The sequence below is a fragment of the Delphinapterus leucas genome, chromosome 17 (genome assembly GCF_059928025.1).
Source record: "Delphinapterus leucas isolate spDelLeu-1000000601 "Yukka" chromosome 17, BTC_Dleu_Yukka2, whole genome shotgun sequence".
In the NCBI taxonomy this organism is placed as follows: Eukaryota; Metazoa; Chordata; class Mammalia; order Artiodactyla; family Monodontidae; genus Delphinapterus; species Delphinapterus leucas.
The window spans coordinates 58136568-58151744 of record NC_143145.1 but is presented as its reverse complement, the minus strand read 5'-3'; the positions used below and the strand labels follow the sequence as shown (position 1 = coordinate 58151744).

The 15177-nt window shown below is 35.9% G+C and overlaps 1 protein-coding gene across 4 annotated transcripts in view; it reads left to right on the top strand.

Moving 5' to 3' along the window:
• The first annotated feature begins 595 nt into the window (after positions 1-595).
• The window catches only part of LRRCC1 (leucine rich repeat and coiled-coil centrosomal protein 1), a 47875-nt gene continuing 33293 nt past the window's right edge, over positions 596-15177 (top strand). Inside the window, exons 1-7 of one of the 4 annotated variants that reach the window (XM_022555008.3) lie at positions 596-806; positions 3119-3324; positions 3639-3704; positions 8045-8212; positions 10197-10372; positions 10471-10533; positions 14915-15111. In XM_022555008.3, the coding sequence (XP_022410716.2) occupies positions 718-806; positions 3119-3324; positions 3639-3704; positions 8045-8212; positions 10197-10372; positions 10471-10533; positions 14915-15111 (965 nt within the window). In that variant the 5' untranslated portion in view covers positions 596-717. Of the gene's footprint in view, positions 807-3118; positions 3329-3638; positions 3705-8044; positions 8213-10196; positions 10373-10470; positions 10534-14914; positions 15112-15177 lie in introns of those variants that run through there. The other 3 variants (XM_022555010.3, XM_022555009.3, XM_089899008.1) reach the window with 3 other exon arrangements.

The window sequence follows — 15177 nt, the reverse complement described above, 5'->3', positions numbered from 1 at the left end:
GGGCTCTTGGACCTTATTTGGGTATTGTTTTCCTACCTGGAATGCCATTCTGTCCAGAACACAGTGAGCTAGCAAGACTCTGTTCAGTCATCTATGGATGACTTCCTTTTATAAAACATTCCCACTACCCACAGTAATATACAGTTGGCTTAAATGCTTCTGTGCTGTTCCTAGCACTGGCCCTGATGCACAACAATTCTGTTTCCTCCACTGAACTATGAATGCTTCCAGGAACGAGAATGGGCTTCATCTTATTCCTCACTGCATAGGGAGGTGCCTGGCACAAGTAAGGCATCCAGTAGACGCAATAACCTGGGGGAACAACTTATAGGTCTGTAAGACTACAGGTCTGTAAAAACAAGCTGCTGTGAAATCGCCTTCAGAAGTCAGTCGCCTACAATGCAAAAATCATACAGAAGAGCCACAAAGGAAAGACGCATTCCTTCCCCAACCACCACAGGCCAGGCAAAATGTTTCGCTTTACGGCAAGTCTCAGGAGTCGCGCCGTAGATACCGTAAAAGGGAGGGAAGGCCTCGTTGGGGAAGCTCAGGCTTCTGGCTTTGCGACACCGTCGGGGCGGGAAAGTGCCGGCTGTCGGTTGGAGGAAGTCGGCCCGTCCCCTAGGGCCGGACTTCCGCGCACCCGGGAGGCGTGTTCCGGCCTTTCAGACCCAGCGCTGGGCGCCGGTTAAGACCCATCTCCCCGTTGCTGGTGCCATGGAGGCGCTGGTGGAGCCGGAAGTCGAGAATGAGGACGGCGAGAGCCGCTGCGGGGATCTGTGCTTCATGGACAAAGGCCTGCGGAGGTAAAGGGCAGCTTTACCGGAGACCGCACGGCAGGGGCCGAGGGTGGCGGGCGGCCTCGGTGGAGCGGAGGCGCGGGGCAGCTTTACCGAGACCGCACACGAAGGCGTCTGGCTGTCGCCCGCCGTTCTCCGCCACAACTGCGCTGCAGAAGTGCCAGATCCAAATCCAATGAGCCCCCTTTCCTTTCCTCCAGGGACTAATGAGCACCCTGGAAACTGCCCCACGTCCTGGTTCCCTGCCGGCGTTTGACCATCCTCCCTTCTTCGCTGGTTCTCCTTTCTTTGCTGGCAACTATTTCTTTGCTTGCCCTGTAACTGTTGGTGTTCGCAGGTTCTGTCCTCTCCTTTGCTCTTTCTCTATGACAGAAAGTGGCAAAGTAATATCTCTGGCAGCCGTAAAGCAAGAGTTTGCTGCGCTTCATTGGTTTTGCCTTGATTGTCTTAGCTCCTGGTCTAATTACTTTGCAGAGCCCTGTGATACATATACTGTTATACTTCTTGAAAATACTAAACATAACATATTTAGTTCACTGCTTTCCTCTTTCATGCAGCCCAAATTTGTTCACGATACTAGGCTCTTGGTTCTGCGTTGCTGATTGGTCCCTCTCTGCCTTTTCAGTCTTACCTCTTACCCTTTCTCCGGTTACACCCTGTGATTAGACACACTAAGCTACAAGCGGGCAGTTCCATAGTAGGCTTCTCTGTGCCTTTCCACATACTGTTCCTTTGTTGCCTGCCCTCTCTGTGCACCTTGCTGATAATTAAAGCAACTTGTTCTGGATCCTGATCTAAAATTTGCCAGAAAGCCCCAGGAAGGTGTTTTTCAAAAGAATATTTATATTTATATTTAATAATAGCTGCCATTTACCGAATGCCATTTATGTGTGCATGTTACATATATTATCACAAATCCTCACAACAATTCTGCGAGGTAGTAATTTTACGAGGGACAGATCTGAGATTCAGAGGATCTTTATAACTTTCCCAACATGCAGCTGGTGGATTAAGTTTGAATTCAAAACCATTTCTATCTCATTTCACTGTCTGCTTTTTCGGCTATACTACATTATATGCACAATACTAATTTCCAGAAACCGAAATGCTTCAGAAACTAGATGGCTATCATTAAAATGAGCATGTGTTAATAGCATAAGGTCTGGCATTAAATAATAGCTCAGTAAATGACAGAAGCAAGATAATTGGAAAATATTTGAAACAGTCACATTTAGAGATTGCCAGTTTGAAATTTAGAAATGCTTTATCTTTTTCTGCCAGGGGTTCTTATGTGCTTCAGTCTGAAGACTAAAGTATAAGTTGAATGACCTTGTGACTTATTCATACTTTAAGTGTTTTAATTTTAAATTTGAGATTCTTAATGCAAATTGGAAGCAAACTTGAATTCCTTGTTTTCCGTTTACTCCCTGACTGGTAAACTTCTCATTTTCCTGCTACTAGATTTCCTACAGCTTTACTATAGCTGCTGTAGAACATAGAACAGATGCCAATGACATTGTGTGTCCCAGTTCAAGCATCTCTGAATTATGTGCACTGTAGTTTATATTCCTGGAACTCCTATCTTCAGAAGAGGTTCCAGTTAAAAATAGCAGTAATTGACAGAATGAAGAGATGAGTTCCATTTAGAGGAGACGCTTTCCAAATTTCAGCGAGGGAGGACAGGGACTGTTTCACTACGAATAGCAATAACTAATGGTTTATTTTGAAATCAACTACATTCTGGGTTAAACAGACATAGCAGACAGTGAAGAGAATAAGATTGTAAACTCCAGTGCCAGATCTGTATTTATACTGGCTCAATTTGGTAATAGCTACAAGAATTTGGACAAGTTATTTAATTTCTGTAAACCGTGGCATCCTTAGATACCTACTGCTTGGAGTTGTTGTGAGGATTAAATGGGCAGAGGAAACAGGTTTAGAGAGGTTAATTCATTTACTCGAGTAACACAGCAAAAGTGGTAGAGTGCAGATTTGAACTTGGGGTGTTATGATTCCAGGAACTGACTTTACAAATAACTGCTTTCACTCAGTGTTGATGACTTTGTTTGCATATAAAAGCTAGAAATGCCCGGTATCCCTTGCCTCTCTTGATAATGGTCCAAAATACTGGTTAGTTGTAAGAAGCACTGTACTTTATGAGACATTTCAAGGCTACCACAAGTAGGAAGGATTTTATTATAGAATGAATAGAGTACATACTTACTATCTACATGCTGTTTGGCTAATTTTAGTTATTTGGTCATGATTTTTAAATCCATTTTTTACTTGTTTTTGATAATATATATTTTCCTTTGTAGCATATCAGAGTTATCTTTAGATTCAGCCCTTCGTGCCATCAATCTTCATTGCAATAACATCTCGAAGATCAAAGCCATTGATCACATTTGGAATTTACAACATCTAGATCTGTCATCTAATCAAATAAGTCAAATTGAAGGGCTAAACACACTGACAAAACTACGTACTTTAAACTTGTCCTGCAATTTGATCACAAGAATAGAAGGTTTGTAAGTGATTTTCATCTAATACTTTGCATAAGGGAGCTGATTTAAGTCCATTTTTCATCTTCTTCCCAAAAGAGTGGGATAAGTATTATCATAAACTTTTCAAAACTGACCCTAAAACTCTACATAAAAAGTTTTCTTCTAGAAAAGTTATCAATTTAAAAAATATATATTTTGTAAAATACCAACAGAATTGATTTCACTGTTATCAGACTGTAGATTTGCTTCAGAGCAGTCTGAAATAGTATTGTAATACTATATAACTCTAATTAATTGATTATTTGAATCTTATAATGGCTTTATTTTGTTTTAGGACTTAAAGCACTAACTAATCTGACTAGACTGAATTTATCTTATAACCACATAAATGATCTTAGTGGTAAGTTGATATGCTTATGTTTTCTATAATGCTGCGTATTTGCCATGTATAATGAGTTAGACTGAGCTATGCATGTTGAAGAACTGAATAATCCAATTTTTGACCAAAAATCTTATCTAGAGGGTGTTTCTCAGTCATATTTGTTTTTTGTTGGTGCTAAAGCTACAGCTGAATAAAAAACTAGGAATAAAAACCAGAGTAATCAGTAACAGAAAAAGCTTGGTTAGAAAGAACCTACTTTGGGAGAATAATATTTTAATCTTAGATAATTAATATACTATTATGTAGAGAGAGAGAGTTCCAGCAGAACTTTTTACAATGATGAAAATATCCTGTATCTGTGCTATCTGGTATGGCAATCAGTAGACAGATATGGCCTTTGAGCACTTGAAATGTGGCTAGTACACTGAGGAACTGAATTTGTAATTTTATTTAATTTTAATTAAATTTTTATTTAAATTTAAAAAGCCACATGTGGCTAGTGCTACCATATTGGACAGTGTAGGTATATAGCATTCCAAAGGCTATAGCAAATTAACAATCAAGGTTTTTTTTCTTTCAAAGATTTATTATTATTTATTTATTTAATTTATTTTTTTGGCTGTGTCAGGTCTTAGTTGAGGCATGTGGGATCTTTTATTGCGGTGTGTGGGCTTCTCTCTACCTGTGGCATGCAGGTTTTTCTTCTCTAGCTGTGGCACATGGGCTCCATAGTTGTGGCACGCGGGTTCCAGAGCGCATGGGCTCTGTAGTTTGTGGCATGCGGGCTCTCTAGTTGAGGCGCGCGAGCTCAATAGTTGTGGCACGCAGGCTTAGTTGCCCTGCAGCATGTGAGATCTTAGTTCCCTGACCAGGGATCAAACCTGCGTCCCCTGCATTGGAAGGTGGACTCTTTACCACTGGACCACCAGGGAAGTCCCAGGATTTTTTTTTTATTTTCTTTTAGACTTTACCATATATAAGAAGGTTAAAACTTGTTAATCTTTTAATTGATTAAAGTGATACACTGATAAAATGAACAGAGTTTTATGATAATTCTTAAAATTATCTGTCAGAACTAGCAGAATTTCTCTAATTATCTTCATAATCCTTATCAGTATTTGAAACAGTCTTATTCATTTGTTTGTTCTTCTCCCCTGCTAGAAAAATACAACCCTATGCCAGGTATTTAGTACACAAAAGAATAAAATACAATGACCTAGTCCCTACCCTTAACCAAAGTAGCAACAGTATTTTAATTTTTAAAAACCTTTTTCCCCAAAAATGTGGAAGTATTAGAATTGAGTATTAACTATAGCTCTGTCTCTGCTATGTGATGCTGAGCAAAGTATATTGTTCTTTGGATGCAATTTCCTTAACTGAAAAATGTTAATTTTGGATAATATAGTTCATTCATTTACTTCTATAGTGATGAAAAAATAACAACAACAAATAGATAAAGTTCTTATCACAGGGCTTACATTGTAGTGGGGAAGTAAAACAAATAAATGAGATCATGTCAAACCACCCCAAAAAATAAGCAAAAGATTTGAGCAGACCCTTCCCCAAGAGGATATCCAAGTTGCAAACAAGCCCATGATTTAAAAAAATGTTTAGCATCCTTAGTAATTAAGGAAATGCAAATTAAAATCATAATGAGATCCACTTCATACCTACTAGAGTAGATATACTTTTAAAAATTTAAAATACAAAACGCCGGTGAGATTGTGGAGCAACTAGAACTTGCATACATCACTGGTAGAATTCAAAATGGTAAAACTACTTTGGAAAACAGTTTGAAGGTTTCTTATAATGTTAAACAAATACTTAGCGTATAATCATGCATTTCTACTTCTAGTTGTTTACCTAAGAAAAATGAAACATGTCTAATCAAAGACCTGTACATGAATGTTAATATGATTATATTACTTTTTAATATAATCATGTTTATATGATTATTCATAATCTCCAAAAACTAGAAACCACCCATTTATCTATCACCTGGTAAATGGATAAACAAATTGTGATACATCCACAGGATGGAACACTACTTGGCAATAAAAAGGAATGAACTATTGATATATGCGGCAACATAGATAAATCTAAAAATAATTATACTAAGTGAAAGGAGCCAGACACAAAAGATTATGCTGTATGATTCCATGTATATGATATTCTGACAAAACCAAAGATACAGGGGCAGAATGAGATCATTAGTTACCAGGGGTTGAAGATGAGGAGAGAAGATTGATTTACATAGGGACACAGTGATTTGGGTGATGAAAATGTTCTGTGTCTCCATTGTAGGGGTTACATAACCGTATATGTTTGTTAAAGCACATCAAACTCTACTGTATATATTTTCTGCAAACCTATAAGTTCTAATAGATAATACTTAGAATGATAATATTTTATATGTTCAGAAACACTTCAGTAAGTAAATAATGACAGTTCATATGATTTAGAACATACAAAAACACTAAGGCGTGATCAAGCTTGCCATGATAAAGGCAGTAAGAAGGCTACTGTGGCTAGAGCATAGCAAATGAGGGATTAATGTGCTAAGAAAAGAGATAACAAAACAGGCAAAAGTCATACAGCTTCATAAGCAGGGTAAAAAGTACAGCTTCATAAGCAGGGTAAAAAGTTTGCATATTATTCTAAGTACAATAGGAAACCATTGGAAGGCTTTAAACAAGTAAGTGACTCAATACATCTGTTTAAAGGATCACTTTGGCTGCTGAGTGGGTGAAGAATGGACTTCAGTAGGACGGGGTGAAAGTCAGGTGACAAGAAGCTCTTCCCGTGGTCTGGATGAGAGATGATGGAGACTTGGACTAGGATGGAAACAATGTAGAGGAGTAAATACATTATGTTTTGCATGTGGAGTTCATAGAACTTGCTGATGGATTGAGATGAGGAGATGAAGGGAAAAGGAATCAAAGATAATTAAGAGTTATCTTTGTAGTAACAGGTGGTTGATGGTACTATTTCCTGACATGGGGAAGATTGGAGGAGGAACAGGTTTAGAGATGAAGGGGTAAGAATGAAGGATCCTATCTTAAATTCGAGAGCCCTATTAGATAAGTGTGTGTGTATGTGTATGACCTGCGGTTTGGGGGTAGGGCATCAGGGTTGGTGTTGTAGATTTGGCACATCAGTGCTGTTTGTTGCTGTGACACTATAGGAGATTCTGGAGAGTGTATGAATAGAGGAGGGGGCGACCAGGAATGTGCCCTGGGGCACTTTAAAATCAAAACATAAAAGGGACATGAAGTTGCAACATAAGAGAAAGAACCAGTAACATGGAACAGGAACTTAGAAATGTGGTAGTAAATTAAGAAGAAATGCTGAGTACTCATAAGAATGCTTGACAGGAAATCTGATCCTGTAGTGAGTGGTCAAAGACTTTTCTGAGGGTGTGACAGATGAACAGAAGTTAATGACGAGGACTATGAAGAAAATGAGGCAACCCTGTAAAAAAGATGAGTAGAAGTTAGCCAGATATGATAAAGATCATTGAGGAGAGAAGAGTATTCCAGTCAGGTTGAAGAAATTGCAGGGGTGGGGGGAAGGTGAGTAAAGTTGAATATATACATGGAGAGTACTAAACTAGGCAAAATTGAAAAATAAGACCTTCATTGGAACAGTGTAGAGTGTATCTCAGAATGGTCCTTCCAAAAGAAGGAAGGCTAGGGCATTCAGCCATGGATGATTCTCCTTTTGTTGAGGGGTTCCTGGAGGTGTTAACTACTTCACATTTCTGAGCTAAACTCTTGCTCAACAAGCTCCATTTTAAAGAAAATTCTGAGGCATGGCCCCTGTCCACCACAGCTGCAGCTGAAGTCAGGCTGGCCAGGGAGATGTGCCAGGAACCAGTAGCCTCTGCTACAAACCTAGTTTCTAACATTACCATGCTCTAGATAATCTCATGCAAGAAATGTTACCAGGGAGCTAAATCAAATGGGTGCTATTTATATTTATTTTATGCTCAAACCAATGAAACTGGAGTGTTAGCTTATGTCTCCTAATTAAAAATAATGTGTTGATTGAGAGTCTGAAGCCATTGCTTTATTCTTATTCTCATAAAAGTACATGGGCCTGGGGAGGTCCATTTGTTTTGTTTAAACAGAGCCCAGGTACGCCTGGGCTGAGGCTCAAAGAGATGCCAAACCTTTGTTTCTTCAAAACAACAATTGACTTTGCTGATACCCTGTTCATTAGATATAGCTGTTTACAGAAGGATCTTATTAATGCTACTCCTTTGCCTCTTGAAATACAACCTATATAAAAATTATTTTTAGTTAGCTGTTAGAAAAATTACTGTTGTGACATCAAAAACATTTTTTTTCCTGTTGCAGGTTTGATGCCCCTTCATGGAATTAAACATAAACTTAGATATATTGACCTACATAGTAATTGTATAGATAGTATCCATCACCTACTTCAGTGTACGGTAGGATTGCGCTTCTTGACTAATCTTATTTTGGAGAAAAATGGAGAAGATAATCCTGTCTGTCATTTGCCAGGTATGATCGATTAATTTAATACCTTTTCTAACAGTTGATTTTCAGAGCTCCTTTATTTCCTGCAACTTGTATTTATGACCTCCTTGAATTTGTCTTAAGCTTTGCAACTTTTTATTATGTATTTGGAAAAGTATAATTGCAAATAAATTATTTTATTAAGACAAACTAAATTGCTGTTAAAAGAGGAACACAAACTGAAGAGATAAGTAATTCTCTTTAGACAGTTTTATATTTGATAAGTGAATGCCTCAAAATTAAATTGTGCTTATGATATATTCTTATAGTATAATACTAAGCAGCCATAAAAAAGAATATAGAATCTCTTTAGCTACTGATAAGCAGTTATCTCCAAGATATGCTACTGTTAAGAGAAAGAAAAGCAAGTTGCGAAACATTGTGTATAATACGCTCCCATTTGTGTGCAAAGGATAACGTGTGTGTGTGTGTGTGTTTGCTGAGAATATATATATAAAATACCTAGAAGGAGACACAAAAATCTGATAATAGTGGCTAACTTCAGTATTAGGTAGGTAGGGATCAGGAAATGAGAAAAGGGCATCTGGGAATCAGGAAATGTTAGGAAAACTTTTTACTGAATACCTTTTGAATTTTACACCATGTGAATGTGTTAAATTATTAACAAGTAAATGACTTTTTTAAGAAGAAAGCTTAAACTTAATATGAGCTTAGATTTATTAAGATACAAGATATATAGAAGATGCTGCTGAAATGCCATTTGACCTAATTCAAAATCATTGAGGTTGGCAAAGATAAAGCAGACCAGACTGCCATTTCTAGAACTCACTTATCTCAAAGTGCTTAACCCAACAATAAGATACAAACGTAGAATATGAATATACATTCTAAAGATGTGTTTGGGTAGAAGTTGGCTGCAGAGGCTGTGTTGTCATTAATATGCAGCTATGAGAAGGCTTTTCCCAGAATGGAAACCTATTTTGATAATTTTACTTTGCAGAAGAATATATTAGATTTAAGATCAACTATTTTCCTAAGCCCATATAATGATAGAGTCTCCCTAAAAATCAGAGCAGATTTCCATTTTGGGGGGAAACCCTTTTCTTGGAAAAAAAACCTTATTCCTAAGACAACTTTGATTTACTGACCCACAAGTTGGATTTTTTCCCTAATAATCTCGTCTCAAGAACCTCTAGTTCCTATAGTTTGAACCTTTGTTTTTCATCTTCTTTCCTAGATGAGGTATTTCTCTGAACACAGTTGCCCTCCCCCCAGAATTATTACTGAAATTACTTTTCTTTCCTCAAAATTTCTAACATGAATTTTCCAGACTTCTTTCTTTTGTAGTTCTTCCAACCACTTTATTTTACTTGGTTTTAAAATTTATCAAAATTGAAGTGTTTCTATTAGCCTAAACACCAAATTAATGTTAATTTGCCAGACTTCTCATATGTAATTAGGGAAAATAAACATATTCTTAAATACTTGATAGATTGTCTGTTTTAATCCTAGTTATATAGAATTTAAGAGGAGAAAGTAGGAATGTTTAAGTTTGTTAATGCTTATGGCCTCACTAGCAAAATTCTTGCTTCTCTGATTGTTATTCTCATCATCCTGATTTACATCTGTACTAATCATATTACAAATAAACAAGAGCTATATTTGGTTTTCTGTCTGGAATAAATTGCTACTTGTTTCATGCATTTATAGCTTTACAGCAATTTTATAAAAGATAGATCCAGAAATGATGATTTTTTAACTTTCTGACTTTCATCAGGAGGGTTGTTTGGGAGGGATTGGGGGGTAGTGTTTTGTTTGTTTTGTATTTAATGATTATGTACTGGAGAAGAACTAAGTAGTTTTTTATTACACGTTTATTAGTTGCATTCCAGGACTAATTTTATCATTCAGGTGATATATCTGGTAGCTGATAAATTTACTTCATTCTAGAAATAATTAACCTTTCTTTTTATGCTTGAGTTTTCATTTTGAATGATTTGTTTCCAAGGGTACAGAGCAGTTATGCTCCAGACTTTGCCACAGCTTAGAATCCTAGATTGTAAGAACATATTTGGTGAACCAGTAAATATGGCAGAAATAAACTCATCACACCTACAGTGCTTTGAAGGTCTTTTGGATAATTTAGTTTCTTCTGACTCTCCCCTAAATATAAGTGAAGATGAGGTATAGTATTTTTTTTTCCTAATATAAAAGATACCTTCAAATTTTAATTAATAAATAAATGTAAATTTAAAGGATTTTGGTTTGTTTCTGTGTCCTAGATCTTTGATGGTATGCCAGTGGTAACACCACCTATCGATGAGGTAGCTCCTTTGGATCACTTTGTAAGTACGCCAGCAGATACTGGTTTGACATCCTTTATATCTGTCCTTCTGAGCCAGAGAAAGTTAATAATGAAAATGATTTTCAGAATGAGATGAAACTTCAGAAATTAGATGACCAAATTTTACAGCTTCTCAATGAAGTAAATATTTTTCCTACTTTTCTAAGCAGTGTGTTTGTTGGAAAAAAAATAGTAAAAAAATGTGCAATAAAATTGCATACAAGCTGACCCACCAGAAACAGTCTATATTTATTGCATTGGTGTGTATGTTTATTTTTTTTTCTTTAAAATAGGATTCTATTGTAGTAGTAGTGGTAGAAAAAACATACTTTTTTCACTCATTTTCCTTAATGTCCTCCTTCAAATCTTCATTATGTAATTCTTTTGTTGTTCTGCAACAAAGGAATTATTTGTTATTATTTCCACCCACCCACCTTTTATTTCAAGTAAATACAACTCTTTGGATTCAGTGCTTGTTAACATAGAGGATATGTGAGCTACTTTTGGCCTCTACTTTCTCTTCAGTTGTTTCATGGTCAAAGCCACTTCTATAACCTATAGCTAAATGGCAAGTTATTTTATATAATTCCTGCTTCAATTCCTGTTTACAGCAGACCCTTACCAAATAACCTCTGCTTTCTTGAAATACTAATCCTTTTTTACCTCTGCTACTAGTTCTCTGGTTTTTAGAAATTTTGAACTATGTGGTTGATCCGTAATTCCTAGAATTTACTACTATTTGAGTCTCCAACCTTCTCTCTAGCATTCTTGCTCTGACCTATACTGACAGTTGTTTCCTTGAACACTACACCTCCCAGAATGCAACAGATTTTTCCTTTATCCCCTACCTGGACATGGAGGAGAAAGACTGTGGGATAGGCCCGAAAGGCTATTAGTCAAAAGTCAGTTTGACCTAGAAATTTGTAGTTGAATTTTAATATTTAAATTTTTTCTCAAAATGGGGGTGGGTAGTGGAAAATGCTTATGGAATGATTATGGTTCGATGGGTTATTAATAATCCTGAACTATTGTCTTAGCTATAACATTAGCAATGCTTGATAAACATGAGGTCTACCTTAGGTGGGTGCGTGATAAGACTATAAGCATTCTGTGTGCCAAAAATCCCTAGAGATTTCAATTTGGGCCACAGAGGTAGATTGTAGTAGAACTGGGACAAGAATGCTGGCAGATGCATTCTTTGACATCATTGATAACATATTACTGAGGTACTAGGCTCTTCATCTCTTCAGGTTTCATCTTGCATCTTAGAATGGCTGACTCTTCTTTCTCAATGTCAGAACTTAGATTTAAGCTTAATAACCTAAATTTGAAGTGAACTTTCCAGCTTCTCTTATGCCATCCTCATTTCATTCTCACAATAACTCAATCAAGTAGATAGAGATTAGTATATCGTTGTTCTTGTTATGTAGAAAAGAAACTCAGTTTATTTAAGAGTCCTTTATTTTAGTGAGGCAGAGTTGAACTTCAAACGCAAATGTCCTGATATCCAATCTGGTATTCTTTCCACTATCATGCTTCTTATTCAGTTAGTGATAATTCTTCCTACTTTATAACTAAGAATAGGAGTCTAGCTCTCTGGAGGAAAAAGGATGATTTGTTGCTATGCATATAAAATTGTTTAGGAGAAGGACTTCTTGTTTGCTAACTTACTTGGTATAAAGGGTAAACATACAATTTGAATTTCAGTTGATATATACACTTAAATTATAAGTGAAGTCATAAAGTTACTGAAAATGTGCTATAATGATGGTTATTCTTCTTAATTACTGGACTTATAATTGTTACACTGATTTTGAGAATTCTGTCTGTGAAAGGCTGTTTTGTCTTTTAAGTTTTCATTTTTCCCCCACCATTTTATTATGAACATTTTAAAACTTAGAGCAAATTTAAGAGAATTTCTTAGTGAATTAGCAGGATACCCACCAACTAGATTCCACCATCAACATTTTACTCTACTTATTTCATCATATGTCTATCCATCTACTCATTTATCAAACTATCTTATTTTATGACACATTTTAAAGTGAATCACACATATCAGTATACTTCCCCCTAAATACTTAAGCCTGCGTATCATATCATTATAGTTCAGTATTTTTTTACAGTTTTTTTTACATTCACTTTTTTTTTTTTTACTTTTGATGTAAAATAGAGATGTGTGTATTCCCTGAATTGACAGTACATAGGCCTGTTACCCAAACGTTTATGAAGGTGAGCATCACTGTCCTAAAATGTTCCCTCGTGCTGCTGTTCACAGGGGTTCCTCTACTGCACTCCCCACCCTCACCATCACTTTTCTCATTTTTTTTGACTATAGACTATTTAATACTCCTTCCAGAACCTAATATAAGTGGAATCATACAGTATATATACTCTTTTGTGTAAGGCCTCTTTCACTCAGAATAACCTTGAAATCAGTCCATTATTATGTGTATCAGTAGTTTGTTTTTATTGCTGCGTGGTATTCCGTTGTATGAGTATACCACAGTTTATTTTTCCATCATCCCTATTGATATACCACTGGGTTCTTTCCAGGTTTGTGGATAAAACTGCTATGAACATTATAGTACAAGTCTTTTTGTGAACTTAGGTCTTCATTTCTCTTCAGTAAATAGCTAGAACTAGAATTTCTAGACTATAGGGTAGGTGTTTGTTTAGTTATATAAGAAACTGCCAGAGCTTTCCCAAGGTGATTGTTCCATTTTATTCCCACCAACAATGTAAACTGACTGTTCCAGTCGTTCCATATCCTCACCAATGTTTGGTGTTAGCATTGATTTTATTTTAGCCATTCTAGTGGCTGTATACTGGTATTCATTGTGACTTTAATTTGCATTTCACTAATGACCAGTGATGTTAAGCACTTTTTCATGTACTTATTGAATCTTTTGTGCAGTGTTCAAAAATTTTGCCCACATTTTTATTGAGTGATTAGTCTATTACTGAGTTATAGGAATTCATTTTATATCTTGAATACTAATGTTTTGTCAAATATATTTTCTCGCAATCTGTGGGTTGCATATTCATTTCCTTAAGGGTCTTTTAATAAGCAGCAGTTTTAATTTTACTGATTTTTATTGTCTAGTTTTATCAGTTGCATGTGAGATGTTAGATTCTTCAACTATGATTGTGGATTTGTCTATTTCTTTAATTCTCTCAACATTTGCTTGTCATATTTTAAAGCTCTCTTACTAAGCACATACACATTTATGACTACTTTTTCTTCCTATTTAACTGATTCTTTTATCATTATGCAATGTAAATTTATGTTTTTACTCAATTTTGGAATTTTTGGACATCATTGCTTCAAATATTTCTCTGTCCCATTCTCTTTCCTCTTTTTTCAAATTCCATTTAGACCTTTTGATGTGTCCCACAATCCCCTGATGCTCTGTCGGTTTTATCAACTTTTTTTCTCTGTATTCTTCATATTGAATAAGTCCACTGAACTCTTTTCAGGTTTACATATTCTTTGTTTTATCACCTCATTCTGTATTAGTCGAGCCAGTCAATTTTTACTTTAGACATTGTATTTTTCAGTTGTAAAATTTCCATTTTTTAAAATAATTTTTACTTCTCTGCTGAATTTCCTTTTCATTCATGATAAGCACTTTTTATATCATTGAGCATACTTATGATCACTGTTGTAAAGTTCTTCTCTGCTTATTTGAACATTTAGGTCCTCTCAGGTCTCCACTGATTGTCATTTCTCTTGAGAATAGGTCATATATTCCTGGTTCTTCCTACTGTGAGTAATTTTGGATTTTGTCCTGGACAGTGTGAATGTTACTTTGTGGAGAATCGAGATGCTGCTATAGGCCTCCAAAGAGTGTTAATAGTTTTGTTATAGCAAGCATTTAACTCGCTTTGACTAACTGCTGCTTTTTTTTATCCTTTGCTGGGCTTCTTGCAGTCTATTCCATACTATCCTCAGATTCTTCAGACCCAAAAGTTTGTGGGTTTCCCACCTGAGTTTTAAGACTCCCTACGTAGTACCAATTGTGCTGTTTTCTTAGGATAAAAGCCATAAAGCAGAAACAATCCATTCTGGTCATATTTCCAGGTGTCAACTCTTCTCTAGAATAAAACTACTTTTGTTCACTTTCCAGGATTCCAAGTAGTGTTTGTTTGTTGTTGTTTTGTTTGTATTTTTCCCCAGTTGGTAATTGTTATCTTGAGAGCGTCAACCTCATAGGAGCTTACTTGTCCATACCAGAAGTTGAATCCTTTGTCTTTAATTCCAAACATACCTAGTTTATAAATCTTTAATCTTGTAAAAAGTTATAGCATTTTAGAAAATGTCAAATTATGTTCTTTTATACCGAATTGAACTTTTAAAAAACTTTGTTTTTTTATTCTAGACTTCTAATTCTTTAATAGATAATGTTCCTGAGAAAGATCTCAGACCAAAAAGAGACACAGATGTGACTTCTGAAAGTGACTATGGAAACAGAAAAGAATGCAATAGAAAAATTCCTCGAAGATCAAAAATCCCATATTATTCCAAAACTATTCAAACTGTTAAGCACCACAGTAAAAACAACAATGCTTTTATAAGGTACTTCTTTTAGTTCTAGGAATTCAGATAAGGCACACAAAAGTTACTATTGCTGGCTTCTTTCTT